At 49.3% G+C, this 15,429-nt stretch overlaps 8 protein-coding genes and 1 non-coding gene across 9 annotated transcripts; 4 read left to right on the forward strand and 5 right to left on the reverse strand.

The window, feature by feature from the left end:
* Nucleotides 1–158: 158 nt before the first annotated feature.
* Nucleotides 159–2,249, forward strand: F4807DRAFT_449292 (vacuolar protein 8; the record flags this gene model as incomplete). Its single annotated transcript, XM_048000010.1, has 7 exons — nt 159–186; nt 245–330; nt 384–504; nt 628–741; nt 795–1,040; nt 1,100–1,849; nt 1,918–2,249. The coding sequence occupies 7 exons, from the start codon at nt 159–161 to the stop codon at nt 2,247–2,249; spliced, it is 1,677 nt and encodes a 558-aa protein (XP_047859314.1).
* A 446-nt stretch (nt 2,250–2,695) lies between these two features.
* On the reverse strand, nt 2,696–3,658 carry F4807DRAFT_404595 (LexA/Signal peptidase). Its single transcript, XM_047996132.1, has 2 exons — nt 3,132–3,658; nt 2,696–3,029 (listed from the first exon to the last, which is right to left on the reverse strand). Exons 1-2 carry the CDS (start codon nt 3,453–3,455, stop codon nt 2,826–2,828), a joined length of 528 nt encoding a protein of 175 aa, XP_047859315.1. The 5' UTR covers nt 3,456–3,658; the 3' UTR covers nt 2,696–2,825.
* A 96-nt stretch (nt 3,659–3,754) lies between these two features.
* F4807DRAFT_404597 (uncharacterized protein) lies at nt 3,755–5,167 on the forward strand. Its single transcript, XM_047996133.1, has one exon. It carries the CDS (start codon nt 3,973–3,975, stop codon nt 4,927–4,929), a length of 957 nt encoding a protein of 318 aa, XP_047859316.1. The 5' UTR covers nt 3,755–3,972; the 3' UTR covers nt 4,930–5,167.
* Nucleotides 5,168–5,405: 238 nt separating this feature from the next.
* Nucleotides 5,406–6,893, reverse strand: F4807DRAFT_455249 (glycoside hydrolase family 76 protein; the record flags this gene model as incomplete). Its single annotated transcript, XM_048000682.1, has 3 exons — nt 5,406–6,598; nt 6,653–6,757; nt 6,809–6,893. 3 exons carry the CDS (start codon nt 6,891–6,893, stop codon nt 5,406–5,408), a joined length of 1,383 nt encoding a protein of 460 aa, XP_047859317.1.
* A 1,150-nt stretch (nt 6,894–8,043) lies between these two features.
* Nucleotides 8,044–9,767, reverse strand: F4807DRAFT_404605 (nucleosome assembly protein). The gene is made up of 4 exons (XM_047996134.1): nt 9,439–9,767; nt 8,540–9,310; nt 8,389–8,487; nt 8,044–8,331 (listed from the first exon to the last, which is right to left on the reverse strand). The coding sequence occupies exons 1-4, from the start codon at nt 9,524–9,526 to the stop codon at nt 8,324–8,326; spliced, it is 966 nt and encodes a 321-aa protein (XP_047859318.1). The 5' UTR covers nt 9,527–9,767; the 3' UTR covers nt 8,044–8,323.
* A 533-nt stretch (nt 9,768–10,300) lies between these two features.
* Nucleotides 10,301–10,585, reverse strand: F4807DRAFT_455251 (uncharacterized protein; the record flags this gene model as incomplete). Its single annotated transcript, XM_048000684.1, has 2 exons — nt 10,301–10,392; nt 10,459–10,585. The coding sequence occupies 2 exons, from the start codon at nt 10,583–10,585 to the stop codon at nt 10,301–10,303; spliced, it is 219 nt and encodes a 72-aa protein (XP_047859319.1).
* Nucleotides 10,586–11,486: 901 nt separating this feature from the next.
* F4807DRAFT_404611 (mitochondrial import inner membrane translocase, subunit Tim17/22) lies at nt 11,487–12,653 on the forward strand. Its single transcript, XM_047996135.1, has 3 exons — nt 11,487–11,677; nt 11,739–11,834; nt 11,900–12,653. The coding sequence occupies exons 1-3, from the start codon at nt 11,597–11,599 to the stop codon at nt 12,254–12,256; spliced, it is 534 nt and encodes a 177-aa protein (XP_047859320.1). The 5' UTR covers nt 11,487–11,596; the 3' UTR covers nt 12,257–12,653.
* Nucleotides 12,654–12,674: 21 nt separating this feature from the next.
* On the forward strand, nt 12,675–12,766 carry F4807DRAFT_t4. The gene has a single exon. It is a non-coding gene; the product is annotated as a tRNA-Glu (tRNA).
* Nucleotides 12,767–13,279: 513 nt separating this feature from the next.
* On the reverse strand, nt 13,280–15,377 carry F4807DRAFT_8988 (glycoside hydrolase family 16 protein). The gene is made up of 4 exons (XM_048003629.1): nt 14,763–15,377; nt 14,597–14,697; nt 13,877–14,546; nt 13,280–13,820 (listed from the first exon to the last, which is right to left on the reverse strand). The coding sequence occupies exons 1-4, from the start codon at nt 15,082–15,084 to the stop codon at nt 13,723–13,725; spliced, it is 1,191 nt and encodes a 396-aa protein (XP_047859321.1). The 5' UTR covers nt 15,085–15,377; the 3' UTR covers nt 13,280–13,722.
* Nucleotides 15,378–15,429: the final 52 nt, after the last annotated feature.

The following is a 15,429-nucleotide window of genomic DNA, read 5'->3' on the forward strand; positions in this document are numbered from 1 at the left end:
CTACATTTCGCACACCAGACCGAATCGATTCTTTCGAATAAATTCAAGCCAATACTACCTGCTACCTGGATACAATTATCCATCATTTGCTCTTCGTTTCATCGGCAGTAATCAACCCTCATCATCATCGATCACGGTGCTTCGCCTTACCCATAGCAATGGGGGCCTGCCAGTCATGCTGCGGAGGTAACATCAAATCCTTCCGTATCAATTAGAGCTTCGCAAGTGCTAAAAATTGACGTAGGCAAATCTCGCGAGGGTCTCTACGAGCCAGTATTGGCCGATAGCGAAAGAGAAGCTGTCGCTGATCTGCTTCAATATCTCGAGAACGTATGTTTATCTCCTACCGATTCTTCAACCACTCCACGCTAACCGTGTTCTAGCGCGGCGAAACCGATTTCTTCTCTGGCGAGCCTCTCCGAGCCCTCAGCACCCTCGTCTTCTCCGACAACATCGATCTTCAAAGGAGTGCTAGTCTAACGTTTGCCGAGATCACAGAGCGAGGTACGTGATACTATCAAGACGTGACAAGAGAGGTGTTGGATTTTGTAGTTACCAAGCGAGCCCACTTTGGATCACCAACATATACCTCTCTAAGGCCAGCTCCCGAGACTGACCGGCTACTAGATGTTCGCGAGGTCGACCGCGATACGTTGGAACCCATCCTCTTCCTCCTCCAAAGTCCCGATATTGAAGTACAGAGGGCAGCTAGCGCGGCGCTTGGAAACCTGGCTGTTAATAGTGAGTAAATCTCCTATGGTTCTATCTAGCTGTTGCCTTACCAAGTTATCTAGCCGAAAACAAGGTCTTGATCGTCCAACTGGGCGGTCTAACACCGCTCATACGTCAGATGCTTTCACCCAACGTCGAGGTTCAGTGCAACGCCGTAGGATGCATCACCAACCTGGCAACTCATGAGGAGAACAAGGCCAAAATCGCACGATCAGGAGCGTTGGGCCCGCTCACTCGATTGGCCAAATCGAGAGATATGAGGGTTCAACGAAACGCGACTGGTGCTCTCCTCAACATGACACATTCAGGTATGTATCTCGCTTTCTGTAACCGTGTTGATGTAGATATTTCTAACAGCACCATGCAGACGAGAACCGACAACAGCTTGTCAACGCAGGCGCCATCCCCGTATTGGTTCAGCTCTTGTCCTCTCCCGATGTCGATGTCCAATATTATTGCACGACAGCACTCAGCAACATTGCCGTTGATTCTAACAACCGTCGGAAATTAGCTGCGTCTGAAACTAAACTAGTCCAGTCGTTGGTGAATTTGATGGACTCGTCTTCCCCCAAAGTGCAATGTCAAGCGGCGCTGGCGCTTCGAAATCTAGCCTCGGACGAGAAATACCAGCTAGATATCGTTCGAGCACAGGGCCTCAATCCGTTACTACGCCTACTTCAATCATCCTACCTCCCGTTAATCCTCTCCGCCGTCGCATGCATACGCAATATATCCATCCATCCTTTGAACGAATCTCCCATTATCGAAGCCGGATTCTTGAAGCCCTTAGTCGATCTCCTAGGCTCTACAGACAACGAAGAAATCCAATGTCACGCGATATCGACTCTCCGAAACCTTGCTGCTAGCTCTGATAGGAACAAGGCTTTAGTACTCGAAGCTGGTGCGGTGCAAAAATGCAAGCAACTTGTCTTAGATGTTCCGGTCACTGTTCAGTCGGAGATGACAGCCGCGATTGCAGTCCTCGCCCTGTCTGACGATCTCAAGACGCACTTGTTAAATCTCGGCGTGTTTGATGTCCTGATTCCCCTCACACACTCGCCAAGTATCGAGGTTCAAGGAAACAGCGCTGCAGCTCTCGGCAACCTATCCTCGAAAGGTACGCGCTGTTCCCCCCCTCCCCCCCTATTTTTTAGAATGTCTAATAGTTGACTAACTCCTTAGCAGTCGGCGACTACTCTATCTTCATCCAAGACTGGACGGAACCAAATGGCGGTATTCACGGCTACCTCAGCAGGTTCTTGGATAGTGGTGACGCGACCTTCCAACACATCGCCATTTGGACGCTCCTGCAGCTGCTAGAATCCGAGGATAAGACCTTGATCTCACATATTGGGAAGTCTGATTCGATTGTGGAGATGATTAAGCAGATTGCGAACCGACAGATCGAATCGGATAATGAATTTGAAGAAGATGATGAGGGTGAGGTTATCAACCTTGCGCAACGTTGCTTGGAACTGCTCGGTCAGAGCATGTCAAAGGCGCATATAGAGGGATGAAGTGACGAAGCCTCTATCGACGGTCATTACCATTTTCTCACTGTTCCCTAGTCAGCAAATTTTGCCGGGCTGCTTGTCTTGTTCCCGGCTGGCATTCACGCGGACGTGGTTGGTCCCGGTGTTCAAGGCGTATTTTATATAAGCAGGCATCTGTGTTTTTTTTACCGATGTTTAAGGCTGCTTCGATATTCTATAGGGAATGCATATCCTCATTGGGCGGCTTGAGTTGCGGATGGGGTGTATCGTGGCTTTGCTCCGAACCTACCCTCGTGAAAAGGGAGGCACCCGATCTCATTTGTACTACTACGGCTTCGCCGTTCGAAAAGATGACCACTCGGTTCGTCGCTCCCACCAAGTCACGGATGCTCTCGTAGTGCCTTGCGTGGGACTGTTAAATTCTTGTAATTAGATTGCACTTCCTCGCCTAACAATGATATCCCACAAATCATCCCTTCCGGACGCCTTCCATGCAGCATGCATAGTTATGCAGTCGTCGTATATTACAAGTATATACTATACACGTGATCAACTTTGAGATACGTAACTTCACTTGTCCTGTAAGAGAAAGGGTATTTGTCACGGCTTTGGCGAATCGTCGGCCGAGGCGGGACGAAGACCACTTTCTACTTTCGAAAACCAGTCGAACGGCCACCAGCCCTTCACAACCACCTTAGAGATCACCTTGCCCTTGATCAGGCCCATAGGCAGGGGGCCGAAGTCGCGGCTGTCTCGAGACCAGGGGAGGTTGTCTCCGACTATGTAGCAGTGACCTTTGGGGACCTAGATGACTTTGTTAACCCTTCCATGTTTTGCATATATACAACGGGGGAAATATGAATTCGGTTGGGGGATATATATATAACGGGGACAGTAGAGCGTTACCTGTATCATGTTGCCGCTCCCGACGCCGGGGGAGTTCAGCAGGACGTAGTCGCCGGGCATGCCGAGGACGCGCTTGATGCCCTCCTCGCCCGGCTCGACGGGGATGGCGTAGACGACGCAGTCGCCGACGCGCACGCCCCGGCCGCGCCGGTACGACCGGTCCGTCACGAACCACTCGTCCCGCACCTGGAAGGTGGGGAGCATCGACGGCCCCCACCCGTACCCGGCGCTGTACCCGTAGGTCACGAGGACGTGGCCCAGCGCCATGGCTTTGACCGTGTAGAGGAGCACCCGGAAGGGGTGGCCTATGAGGGAGGATGACATTTGCGGCGACGGTGGGTGGGAAGCTCTTGGTGAGGGGCAACGAAGGATTTCTTATGCGTTGAGTTGCTTCGCGGGAGGACTCATGATACCTTTATGAGCCAAGGCGTGCTTAGATGAGAAGCTTATGTGTATATGTATACACGTAGATATTTGAATCAGTACATGAGTTGGATATGCACCTACATAGATGTAGACGATCTGATGTATGTAAATGGGTAGACGAACTCGAGCCAAGTCTTGGCACCGAGCTACGGCAGTAAGACCTGGTCGACGTACTAAGCCGTGATTGGCTGTGCGAGCTTTAACTCTAAATCTGAAAGCTAATCCATAACCGTGGAACCTTAAAAACTCAATTGCAAAAATAGCGAATCTTCAACAACGTCATTTTTCAGCCTCAACAGCGGCACCGTTGGCTGAGATCGTCCTGTACCTATGTAAACCTGAATAATACTCGATATCATTGCCTTTCTCTCCCCAAGGATTCAAGCGCAGCAAAGGACCTAACACACCACCCAAGATGGCGCACCCACGCTGCCTCGCCCACGCCTCCCCGGCGCGAGCACTCCACCGAGTCCTCATCTCAGACCTGCCCACCGCCGCAGCGCCGTCCCTCGGACGACAAACAGCCACCTACCTCCTCCCGCCGCGGCTCTTCTCCTCCTACACCCAACTCCTCCCCATCACCACCAGACGACCAATCCCCTCCCCGCCGACCGCGGCGCAGACCCGGTTCCTCAGCACGACCCCCGCGCTGCGGCGCGCGCCCACCTTCGGGCAGCGCCTGACGAACAGCAACATCCCATACAACTGGGTCCGCATCGCCGACGACGACGGGCTCTCGGAGCCGCAGCCCATAACCGAAATCCTCGCCTCTCTGGACCCGAAAACGCAGACGCTGGTCATGGTCGCGCCCCCTCCCTCCTCCGCCCCAGAATCCAACCTAACCTCCTCCGACTTCACCTCCTCCCCCTCCCCGTCCTCCCCCTCCGATCCCGCGGCGCCGCCCGCGGCCATATGCCGCATCTACGACAACGCGACCGTCGCCGCCGCCGAAGCCGCGGCCGAGCTCGCGCTGCGCCGGAAGATGGCCGCCACGAAGGAGCTCGAGATGAGCTGGAGCATCACGCCGCACGACCTGAAGCACAAGCTGAAGAAGATGCGCGAGTTCCTGTCCAAGGGGCTGGCCGTCGAGGTCGTGCTCGCCAAGAAGCGGCGCGGCCGCGCCGCCACCAAGGAAGAGGCCGAGGCCGTCCTGGCTGCGATCCGCGCTGCGGCCGCCGAGGTCGAGGGCGCCAAGGAGAATAGGAAGATGGACGGCGCGGTCGGCGGTGTCGCCAAGGTCTTCTTCGAGGGGCCTGTCGAGAAGAGGAAGAGGAAGAAGAGGGATATAGAGGAAGAGGCAGCGGCAGCGGCGGCGGCGGCGGCGGCGGCGGCGGCGGCGGGAGAGGAGGTGGTGGTTGGGGAGTCCGTTTAGTTGTTAAGACTGCTCGGGAATCATTGGGAAAATTCGCGGACTATGTCGGCGATGACTGGATCCGTGAAGGACCCCCGCTTCATTGGCTGGTGGGATGGGTATCTAGAAGGCTTTGGTGGCGCATCTACTTGCATCTAGATCTCGCCCTACGTTTAAACAACTAAACTTAGAGCCGAATAGAAGCACGTAATGACAAAACTACGATACCTCATTCGTGAGGCCTCTTACACATCAATATCATGACTTGGATATTCGTCCAAAATACTGGTTTATAAATACATTTTATTTGTGATTAAAAATTGCTTTCAAAGCATATGAATATGTTCATCAAATATTCGCCTAGAACGCCACCGGTTTGAGACCCCTCCCAGTGCCAGGCAGGCATATTTCCAGTACACCCTTATATCTGGCATTCCTAATGCTCTAATAGTTCTTGACTGGGGTTCCCTCATTTCGTCGTTAATGATGCGAGTTTTCTATTCTTTCATCACGAAGAAGGATGCACCCGCGACGCTAAATGCAATCGCCGTTGTCAGGAAACCAGCCGCTACCTTTTCGCCTGTTGTAATTTCTGGTATGGTTGGCATATAATCATCCACTGGTCGTCCGGCATTGACGTTGCCGATAGAGGTTCCGCCGGTATCAGCAGTCACAGGGGCTTTGACTGCCTGCTTCTTCACTAGCGTATATTGTATGGCAGACAGGGCACTCATCTGCTCTCCAACACCAGCAAGCCCGTCGAAATTTGCCCCGGCTGTCCATTTAAAGCCGCATGCTGTGCCGGCCGGGCCCTTATATGCGCTAGCCGATGGTGAGCCAGAACACTGTTTCGCTGCCGCTGTGGCGGATGATTGAACTAATGGCATAAGCGTATCGAAGGTATACGGCGCCATTTGAGATGCCGATGCCATCCACCGCATTAAGTAACCTTTGAAACTTTGTTGATCGTAATCGCAAGAGTTGAATTGTTCGCAAGGTCGCTCAACTGCGATTCCATCGTCGAAGAAGAAATTAGTCGTCCTGTTCACCAGACCGTCCAATCTCGCCTTCCAGGTACTGTTTCCATCGGTGTAGTTGTACATCATAGCCGTCCCTTGCATGAATATACCGGCATTATAAGTCCACTGGGCCTTGTTGATGTCGACACAGTTTTGATCCACGCCGGCTCCATCGTAGATATTAAAGTCAGAGTCGATGAATTTAACTTCGGTCATCCAGTCCCAGACTTTCTCCGCCCAATCAGCATACGTTTGATTCCCTGTATACCTCGCCAACCGGGAAGCGATGTTGAAAAAGCAGCCGTTTGAGATCGAATTCTTGTAGTTAAACCCATTGTTAAACGTAAATATTTGCCATCGCATGCCGCCGCCACAAGTTTGAGGGTCCCATCGAGTCACATATTCGTTAAATACGGCCTGGGCTAAGGCCAACCATTGAGGCTGGCCCTCGGGCGGATTTGGGAAATTGTTCTCAGCGGCAGACATGGCCGCCATGGCCCAAAATCCTTGGTCATCGTTACCTAGTGTCCTTGTCTGGTTCTGTGGCATATAGTCGCTATCTTCGCCTGCTTGATGTTGCATTGCCTGCATCGTCACATCGTTGTATGTCGAATCTCCGGTATAAAACCAATAGTCGACCAAAGTTCCGAACATAGCACCCGCTTCCCACCCTGATACTGCTATGAGCGATGGCTATATACGTTAGAGTGGATTGGGTCACGTACAGAAATACGGGTCAGGCAAGTTGCCCGGAGTATCACCTGTGTTGTTTCCAGTGTAATACTTTAACAGGCCAAAAGCAACTGTGCTTGCTGCCTGCTTGACAGAGTCTATATTTTGTCAACCAGGCTGTTCATATGTTGATATTGGCCAATACGCACCATCACTGCTGAGGTCCACTTGTATGGCGTTTGTGAGACCTGCCAGCAGGCTCACGAGGCCTGCTGCATGAACGGATAATTTCATTATAAAAGGAACGTGATATAATTAAAGAAATGAATGCAATGGGACTTCGCCCGCGAAAGGCTTCGCCTTCGAACTGAGAAGGATGTTGGCTTTGCTCAGGATGTCCTCATGTCCTTTACAAACTGAGGAAGTGAAATATCTCGACTACGATTTCGAAGATTGATAATTCAATCGTCACCGGCGTTCTCGATGGCCTAAGCCTCTTAACAGTCACTCGAATAATTCGAAAGGAAGCAAGCCGCTAGGGCGAAGTGAAAGAAAATAAATTAAACTCGACCTGGAGCGAGTATGAATAATAGAAATGAAGAGAATGAAGCCTGAATGAAAGGTCGCCCTGCGAAACGAAACGAAAGGAGAGAAACTCCAGTCCAGAAGCGATGATGAAGAGAAGTGAAGTTGAAAGTGTCAAAGGACACAGACTCCTTCAACTACAAACAGTTCCAGTAGGGTGGCAGACCCCATGTTCGTAGGGTTACCTGGGACCCATATCGAAGCAGCTTCATGAACCGCGTAAGCTAAGCAACTGTCAAACGATGCAACAGTGTCCAGGTCAATCGCCTACAATTGACCAAGACTGTCAAGGTTAGATCCCTACCTAATCGATATGTGCGGGTGAAGCTCCGTCCCAGGCCGTGAGGCTATGCTTGTTGAATCGGTATGCTGAAACTGCTTGAGTTCGATCTGAGCGGATCCCTCGTCTCAAAGGAGAGAGGTCCGGGGTTGTAGATCTCTCATCTTAGAAGTGAAGCAAGAATAGTTTCTTGGCAAAGCAAATCTTTTTCGGTTGTAGATCATTTAGTTGCTAAACTTATAGATAGAGTTAATTCATCTTTGATAATTCTCAACATTCAATATCTGAAGGCATGTTTAGATAGATGTAAGTTAGAGAAAACGTTGAAAGGGAATAAGTTGGAGTAGATGAAGTTGTGGGGGAATACCCCTTGTATGTGCCTTACATATTGGGCAGCCGCTGGGCTCCACCTGCAGAGAACAACTGAAATAACAAGGATCTTCAACACCACTACGTCCGGAGTCACAATCAACCGTATGCAACTTCCTTATTCTTGGTCGAAGTTCAAATTGGAAAGGGTAAACTTCACATAATTCTCCAAGCGTCTATCACGTGAATCAACGTCGAGGAGAGCCGATACCCGATGACAGGTGTGGTATAATTATTCAGGGGCTCGAATTGACATCGTCAATCGAGTTCACCCAGATGCATCTGCAACTAAAGTTCTCCCCATGCTAATTAATTCTAATCCGAGATAAAAATCTGTTTCTCAGCACTCTATATAGGTTCGATGTCATTGGTATCGGAACACAAGCGTATATAACCCCCTTTTCCCCATTTTCTCAAACATCATCAACAATCTTCCACCGCGAAACCTCGAATCTAGCGATTATTTTGTGCGAGCTGTAATATAGTGAAATTAGGAACCTTCATTCTGTCTTTAGCAAGTTTAGGCCTTCCGTTTTTTAGATGGGGGTTGGGCACCATTGGCTTTGGGTTTCTCTTCCTCTTCGTCGTCATCGCCCATCTCTTCATCCTCATCTTCGAAGTCTACGTCGCTAACATCGACCTCTTGAGCTTGGCCTGCAAACATGTTAGAAACGATCGGCATTCCGCGTTGTAAGAATCAACTTACTGAAGTATTTGATAGCGTTAGGCCAGAGGTCATCGCTAATAGCGAGAGCGACTTCTTCCCCATCGGGGAAAATCTCAAGGGCCAAGGGGTCCTCATCCTCATCTTCATCCTCCTCATCCTTTACCTCCTCGAGGTCGGGAATCTTGCCTGCAGCTCTCTCGGCCCGCCTCTTCTTGTCTTCTTCGATAGCTAGTCGGCTCTCTTCGGCAGAGACATTCAAGCCTCTATATCCGAACCAGCCGAAGAAAGAAACTGCACCCAGGCCAGTGGCCTCGATCTTTTCACTCAACGCCTTTTCGTCGGCCGTGTAATCCTTCACCTTCTTGATCTTCGTGCTGTCTGAAGGGCCATTCTTCTTGTCGTTTTCCCAAACCTTCATTACTAAGTCGAGTAGTCCCTGAGTGAGATCCTTCTCCGCCGACTTCCACTTAATGGGGACCGGCTCGCTAACCAGGCCCTCCTCGCCGTCTTTAGAGACACGATACCAGAACTTCTTCTCAAGTACTTTGTCTTCAAACCACTCGTTCTCGGAGAACTCTAGTTTGATGGAAACGCTGCGAGGGTCTCCCTTGCCACCATTTTCAATCTCAAAGTGGGAGACCGAGACAGAAGTCAATGAGGATAGGAGAACAGCAGAGTCGCTGGGTTGAATGTATTGATCTAGGTCTGGGGGTGCCTGCTCAAAAACCAAGGCCCAGAAATTGGGGATCTTAGCGACTAATGCTGCTCTCCTCTCATAGAGAGGCTTGTTCATAGCAACTTGCTGACGAACTAAAAGAGGTGTTAATGCCCATTTACTCATTTTCGATTTACGCATTTGGGTATCGTTATATGTCATGAAGTGGCATGTTAAGATGCTCTTCAAGATCGTTGAATGTCACAGCCAAGGGGGCACTTACTGATTTCAGTCTCGACGTCATCAAAGTCCTTCTCGAGGTCCATCAGCTCCTCGTAGGTAGCAATTGCTACATCGACCTCGTCCGTCATGGCTGCAATGTTAGTTGATGATGTTCAAGTATAAAGACCTGGTACTCTGACGTGAAATTTTCGTTGAAGAAATGTGAGAAATGTTTAGAACAACTTGGATTCTGTCGCACTATGGAATTTTCAGAAAAAAAATACTTGTGTTTAGAGAAAAAAAAAATTCTCGTCGATCAATCAACCTCCGTCATTGGTGGACAGGGCTAGCACAAGGGAAACACCCCTGGTAGATTGATGCTGTTATTGCTTGGGTCCTCCCCGCGCAAAGGCTTGGCAAGGGTCTGAATCCCATACCCCTCCATTAGAAGAGTGTTGTTTAATGGAATATTTAAGGCAGGTGCATTTTACTTAGAGAAGAAATTTCATCATTGTAAGTCTATGAATGATAATAGAAAGAACAACATCTACTTTCTAAAAGTTTGGTTATATTTAATACCAACACCGGTCATCAACATTCTTGTTGCTAAAGGTTTTATAGTTGATCTAATTCATTGCTAGTGGGGATAAATGTATGTCTTAGATGCTTCGCATGTAGGTATACATTGATCTGTAGTAGGGGAAGTACCTACTTATTATTTTTCATCCTAAAACTACACAGTAGAAGTTGAACACACTAAACGCATCTGGCCTGACTCAAACATCCTAAGCATACATAGTATCCTTGGTCTATGCTACCATCTCCAAATGTCAACAGCTCCTGAATAAATAAATAGACGTGAAGTTGGCGGATGTCAACTTAACAAGAGAGCGCCCACTATCTTCAGTTATAGGCAATACCCCCTATCTAGCCATCCCGGCAGCTTGCAGAGCTGCGAAAATACTTCCTGCGGCAACGTTTCCAATGCTGCTCTGCCAAAGTGCCGCCAGAGAGCCTAGATAGAAACCGTATGAGTTAGCAATCAACCAGGTATGTCAAAATACCAAATCAGGCTACGTACCACCGCCAATGCCTATACCACCAAATCCAAACATTGCAAGAATCGGGCCTGCTATGGCTGCACCAATTGGATTACCAAGCGTAATCGTAATAGCAACCTTGGCAGCCGTGGTAAGAACGTTACCCATATTGGAGTGGTGGGTTTAGTGTAGATGATGAGGAAAATGTGATTTTCTAGCAAAGGACGATGCTTAGGGGGTCAGTTCCCGATCAAGATGACAGATGGGATGTGCCAGATGTGCAAAATATAAATTTGCAGTGGTGTTGTTTTGTACGACTTGACAAGAGAAGGCGATGAGTTGTTCACTCAAGTCAAATAGAACCAGCATCTACGGATAGCCAAAGCTTTTATAGACAAAGCTCCCGTTTGAAATTTAATCAAAGCTTCTACCAGAATGGTGAAGTTCTTGGGAATTCCTCGACCGACTGGTGCATTCCGATTCGGACCATCAGCATTAATATATTCGTTTGCAAATGACATGAAAGACGTATCTGCATTGGACCACGGAATGGACGAGTGTTTACCGTAAGGCAGCACAACCACCAATAATGTCGACAATGACCGGGAGGTCTGCGTGTGGATTCGAATGATGTCCAGTGTGAAGCACGGGTGCCTACCTGCAGCTGAGGAAGCGAGTGTATCACGAAGTTGACCAGTCATTTTCACAAATGAGAAGTGTAGTCGAACTGATTCAGTCAACTTCGGATAATTTCGATGTTTCTCGACATCGGACCTGAAGCATTATAGGGACTACGGAAGATAATGGCTTTCACGTTTGAATGTCAGAAGTCAATATCAGATTGTTCTGTTATCATATTAGACCTAAGATGTAGGTAGCTACATATGTACAAATATGAACCCCTTGTATCAGTGCGACATCGAGCCGGCTTGTGACGGCATGCGGGTAGAGTGGGCCAATGCAGGTCCCAGTAAACCGATTCAAGTGGGGGAAACCTACCTAGATACCCACCCGGAATTAGCCCACTTTAGAGTGGGCGGTCGCATTGGGCAAAAAAATAATTATCTTCAATCGTTATCGCATGCGCAATTCCCAGTGCTACGTCGCTACGCCGCATACAGTCGCATCTGAATACCGTCTATCCCTCCGTCTTTTCACTCAAATCTCATATATTTCAAGATGAGCGGTATACCTGGAGCCGGAGCCGGCGCCCCTGCAGGGCAGAGCCAATATGACCCGAACGATCCCAATGTCAAAAGGGTTTGCGCCCCTCCTCGAGTGACTTTGTCCGATCCAAGATATACTGACTTGGATGAACTAGTTGAACGCGATGATGGAGTCCTGCTTTGGCAAAGCCGCAGTCTCGGGTGTGATGGGGTTTGGTATGGGTGGTCTCTTTGGAATGTTCATGGCATCTGTATGTGCATCCTCACATATTTCACCTCAAGTCCGCAAGACTATATCTCTAACAACTCACCATAGATGTCCTACGACACACCCTTCCACACCCCCGGCGCCCCAGGCTCCTCGCCGACCCCGATAACCTCACTCCCGCTCCGCCAGCAGCTGAAAGTCGGCTTTAAGGACATGGGATCGAGGTCGTACAGCACAGCCAAGAACTTCGGGCTCGTCGGCCTGATGTTCGCAGGTATCGAATGTGGCATCGAGGGATACCGCGCCAAGAACGATTTGTTCAACGGGACGGCTGCCGGTTGTCTGACGGGCGGCATCCTAGCGAGGAGCGGCGGCCCGACTGCAGTTGCGGGAGGATGTGCGGCGTTCGCAGCGTTTAGTGCAGCAATCGATAGCTGGTTGCGGCAGCCAAAAGACGACGAGTAAGGGGTAGTACGGGAACACGGATCCAGAACATAAGAGCGCGGGTGTACGATTACGAACATGGTCCTTTCGGCAAGGAAAGGACCTAAAATGATGTTGGGTCACGGATTGCATAGCACGACGGCGTTACGGTTGCGCGGATCTGTAGAAGGGGGCAAATTCTCCACTTAGGATCTTGAGCTTTGAACTGGAAACTGGGCATCATGAGAGATTTCACAAATGCTACTACTAAAATACGAGCCAAAAGCCAGTTACGATAAAGTAATGTAAATATTCAGCTAGTACTACCTAATTGCCTGTGCCATCCTTATTATGACTAATGGTAAGTGGGGACAAAAACAAGTTTGCCGTCCGGGTGGACTCTCTATATTATAGTGTTTACGAAAGGGGTAATCTACCAGCAAGCAGCTATCGCAGCGAATCCGAATTGGTGTAGTGGCTAACATTTGACGCTCTCATGATTGTACAGTCAATAGGACCGTCAAGCCCGGGGTTCGATTCCCCGATTCGGAGTTTCTTTTTGTCCTTTTTCCTGGAAATTTACCTAAAGTGGGCGCTAGACTGGCGATCTAAAGGATCCTAAGCATGTTATATGGAAAATGACCAACGAGCCAAAGCCTGACGCGAATTTAATCATGTGCGCACACACTGTGAAATGAAGCCAAATATACCCGTGGATGCCTCTACACTGACAGTTGAGGACTCATGTATCCATGGGTGCTTTGTTAATGAGATTCGTGGTAAAGTTTGGTTGAATCTAGCTAGTTATTAGTTAGTCGTAAAGCATCATGGAATTATCAATTCCTATCCTGACCCTAGCAAGCGTCGTTGTTGTAGCTGCCTACGACGAAATGCTTGTGAACTTCTAGTTCGATATGAGCTGCACTACCTACAATATCCGGTAAGACGTAGTCAACATGCAGAACACCTCCCGAGAGCTACAGCAACGACCTAGCAACGAGCTATTGGCCCAGGGCCAGGCTCTCTTTCTATAGTATCAAACCCTCATGTATTCCGCTGACTCCGAGCTCATTGATATTATCGATTGGTCGTACGTGTTTCAAAAAACCGCAAGACAGTGAAAGCGGCTTAGAAGAGTAGAGGGGAGTGCAAATAATAAAGGAGGGAAGACAGGAACATTAAGTAGTAGTCGACATAAAACTTTTCTCTTAACTTGCTTTTGTTGCAAGCTGGATAGCTGTAATGGTAGTCTGGCTCATATCGCATAGTACCACCTCATAGTAAACCCGCCTCCCCACCATCCACCCATCGTATAGCATATCCATCACATACCCGTCCGTCCACATCTCAAAAGATTAAGAAATTCCACGTAGAGCCTCTATCCATGTCTTGCCAGTTGCGCGGCGCTCGCCTCGCCCGCCGGCAACATTATCATACCCTGATCAAACCGGAAATAACCACCAACTCCAAATGATACCGATCATTATTAAGTCATAAGTCTCTAACGCTTAAGAGGCCTTGTAGACCTGGAATGTGCCAAATTCCCAATAGGCATCGGTGAAGGCCGACGGGTAATTAGCGACGTAGTCGGTGCAATTACTGGGACCTATGAACAGTTAGTGCTCTAGCCCGCCCTTCAAGAAGCGAAGAGAGATAACTTACAGCCGCTTGTCGAGTACACGTTGCCAGCGTACTGTCCACATAAATCAATGTTGACGATGATGCTCTGGTTTCTGAAGTGCGAGCCGATGTCGCAATCCGTGTTCGGGAAGTCGGCAGCGGCCTCGCCCCAGGTGGTCGGGTCCGGGCTCCCGGACGTGATGTCAGTTGGGATCCCGTTCCTCCCGAATTGCCAAACTCGGATACCCGCGTCACGCCATTCCATGGCCATAATACCGCCGTTAGCGTCATTGTAAGCACTGCCATAGGTATCTGCGGCGGTTTTAACGCCGCAGCCAGCGTTGTCGTCGGTGGCGTTATAGCAATCGGTTGTGATGGACGAACCAGTCATCTTGCGCTTTACTTTCATTTCGCAAGAGTCCGTCGTATGAAGTGTCATCTGGTTGCCATCTGCAGCCTTGTTCACAGCCTCCATCACATCAATTTCTCCATTGTCCGGCCAATTGTTGGGGTCGACGAGCCATAAAGCCGGCCAAGTTCCGCACCCGAAGGGGGTATGCTTGACGTCGAAGATGAAGAGGCCGCTGTCGTACTGCGTCTTGGATTGGACCCGCACAGAGAAACGTCCAGTAGACGCATCTGGGGTAGAGGTATTGCCGACACTAGTGTCGACCCTTAAGACTGCCGAATCCGTGCTTGCGTACGTGAGATTCTAAGAGAACGGTTAATGTGGTGTCGAAGGGCCAATAATTGAGCGCGTACCAATTGTGTAGCTTGTTCCTCCGGAACATAGTGAACAAATCCTGCGGCTGGATCGTACCCTGTGAAGTAATCAAACTTGTCGAAGAAAGTTGTTCCGTTATCTGAATAGTGGAAGGTTAGTATAATTATTACTTCACTTTCCATGGAATTAAGTTGAGCAACTCACATGAGTCTGATAGAGTGTAATTGAGGAAGGAATAATCCGGATATCGGTTCGCCTTGGTGACCTCGACCGGGACGACGATGACGATAACGATAATGATAGCTACAATTGCTGCGAAAATCGCCCAGCTTCTTTTCCCCCAAGTCTTGGGATTCCACCGGGATGCGGCTTGTTGCGAGGCCATGTTTCCTCGCGGTGGTAGTGGGCGTTCTGTCGAGTAGTATGGTGGTGCACCGGATACCATTTCGACGGGACCATCGATATCTCTGACTTGAAAGGAAGCGGGACCAGCCCTTGGCTGGTAGTTTGAGTCCTCCCAACCCATATTTGTATAGGAGCTGCAGAGACCTTAAAGATAAGCTCGTAAAGAAGCTCCGACTAAAATCGCTTGGCGACCGTTGACAACGAACGAATGCGAGTAATACTTAGTAGCCTAGCTGCGCCGCAAACTCGCCAATGAATTGATATCCAATTGAGGGAAACGGGATGCGATTTCGTCGAAAAGGTTCCTTTTTTTCTTCACAACGAATGTGTTCTTTTCGAATATTCAAGAACCTGCTTAACGATTGTAAGGCGTCTAGCCGTGGTGTATAGTGTTTTGTGTGTGTGTTGAAGGTTGGAGGTATCCTTTTCTGGGAATTGGTTGGCAAGAGACAAGTTTAAAGAAACA

Source organism: Annulohypoxylon truncatum (assembly GCF_022578515.1).
Source record: "Annulohypoxylon truncatum strain CBS 140777 unplaced genomic scaffold F4807scaffold_1, whole genome shotgun sequence".
NCBI classification, from domain to species: domain Eukaryota; kingdom Fungi; phylum Ascomycota; class Sordariomycetes; order Xylariales; family Hypoxylaceae; genus Annulohypoxylon; species Annulohypoxylon truncatum.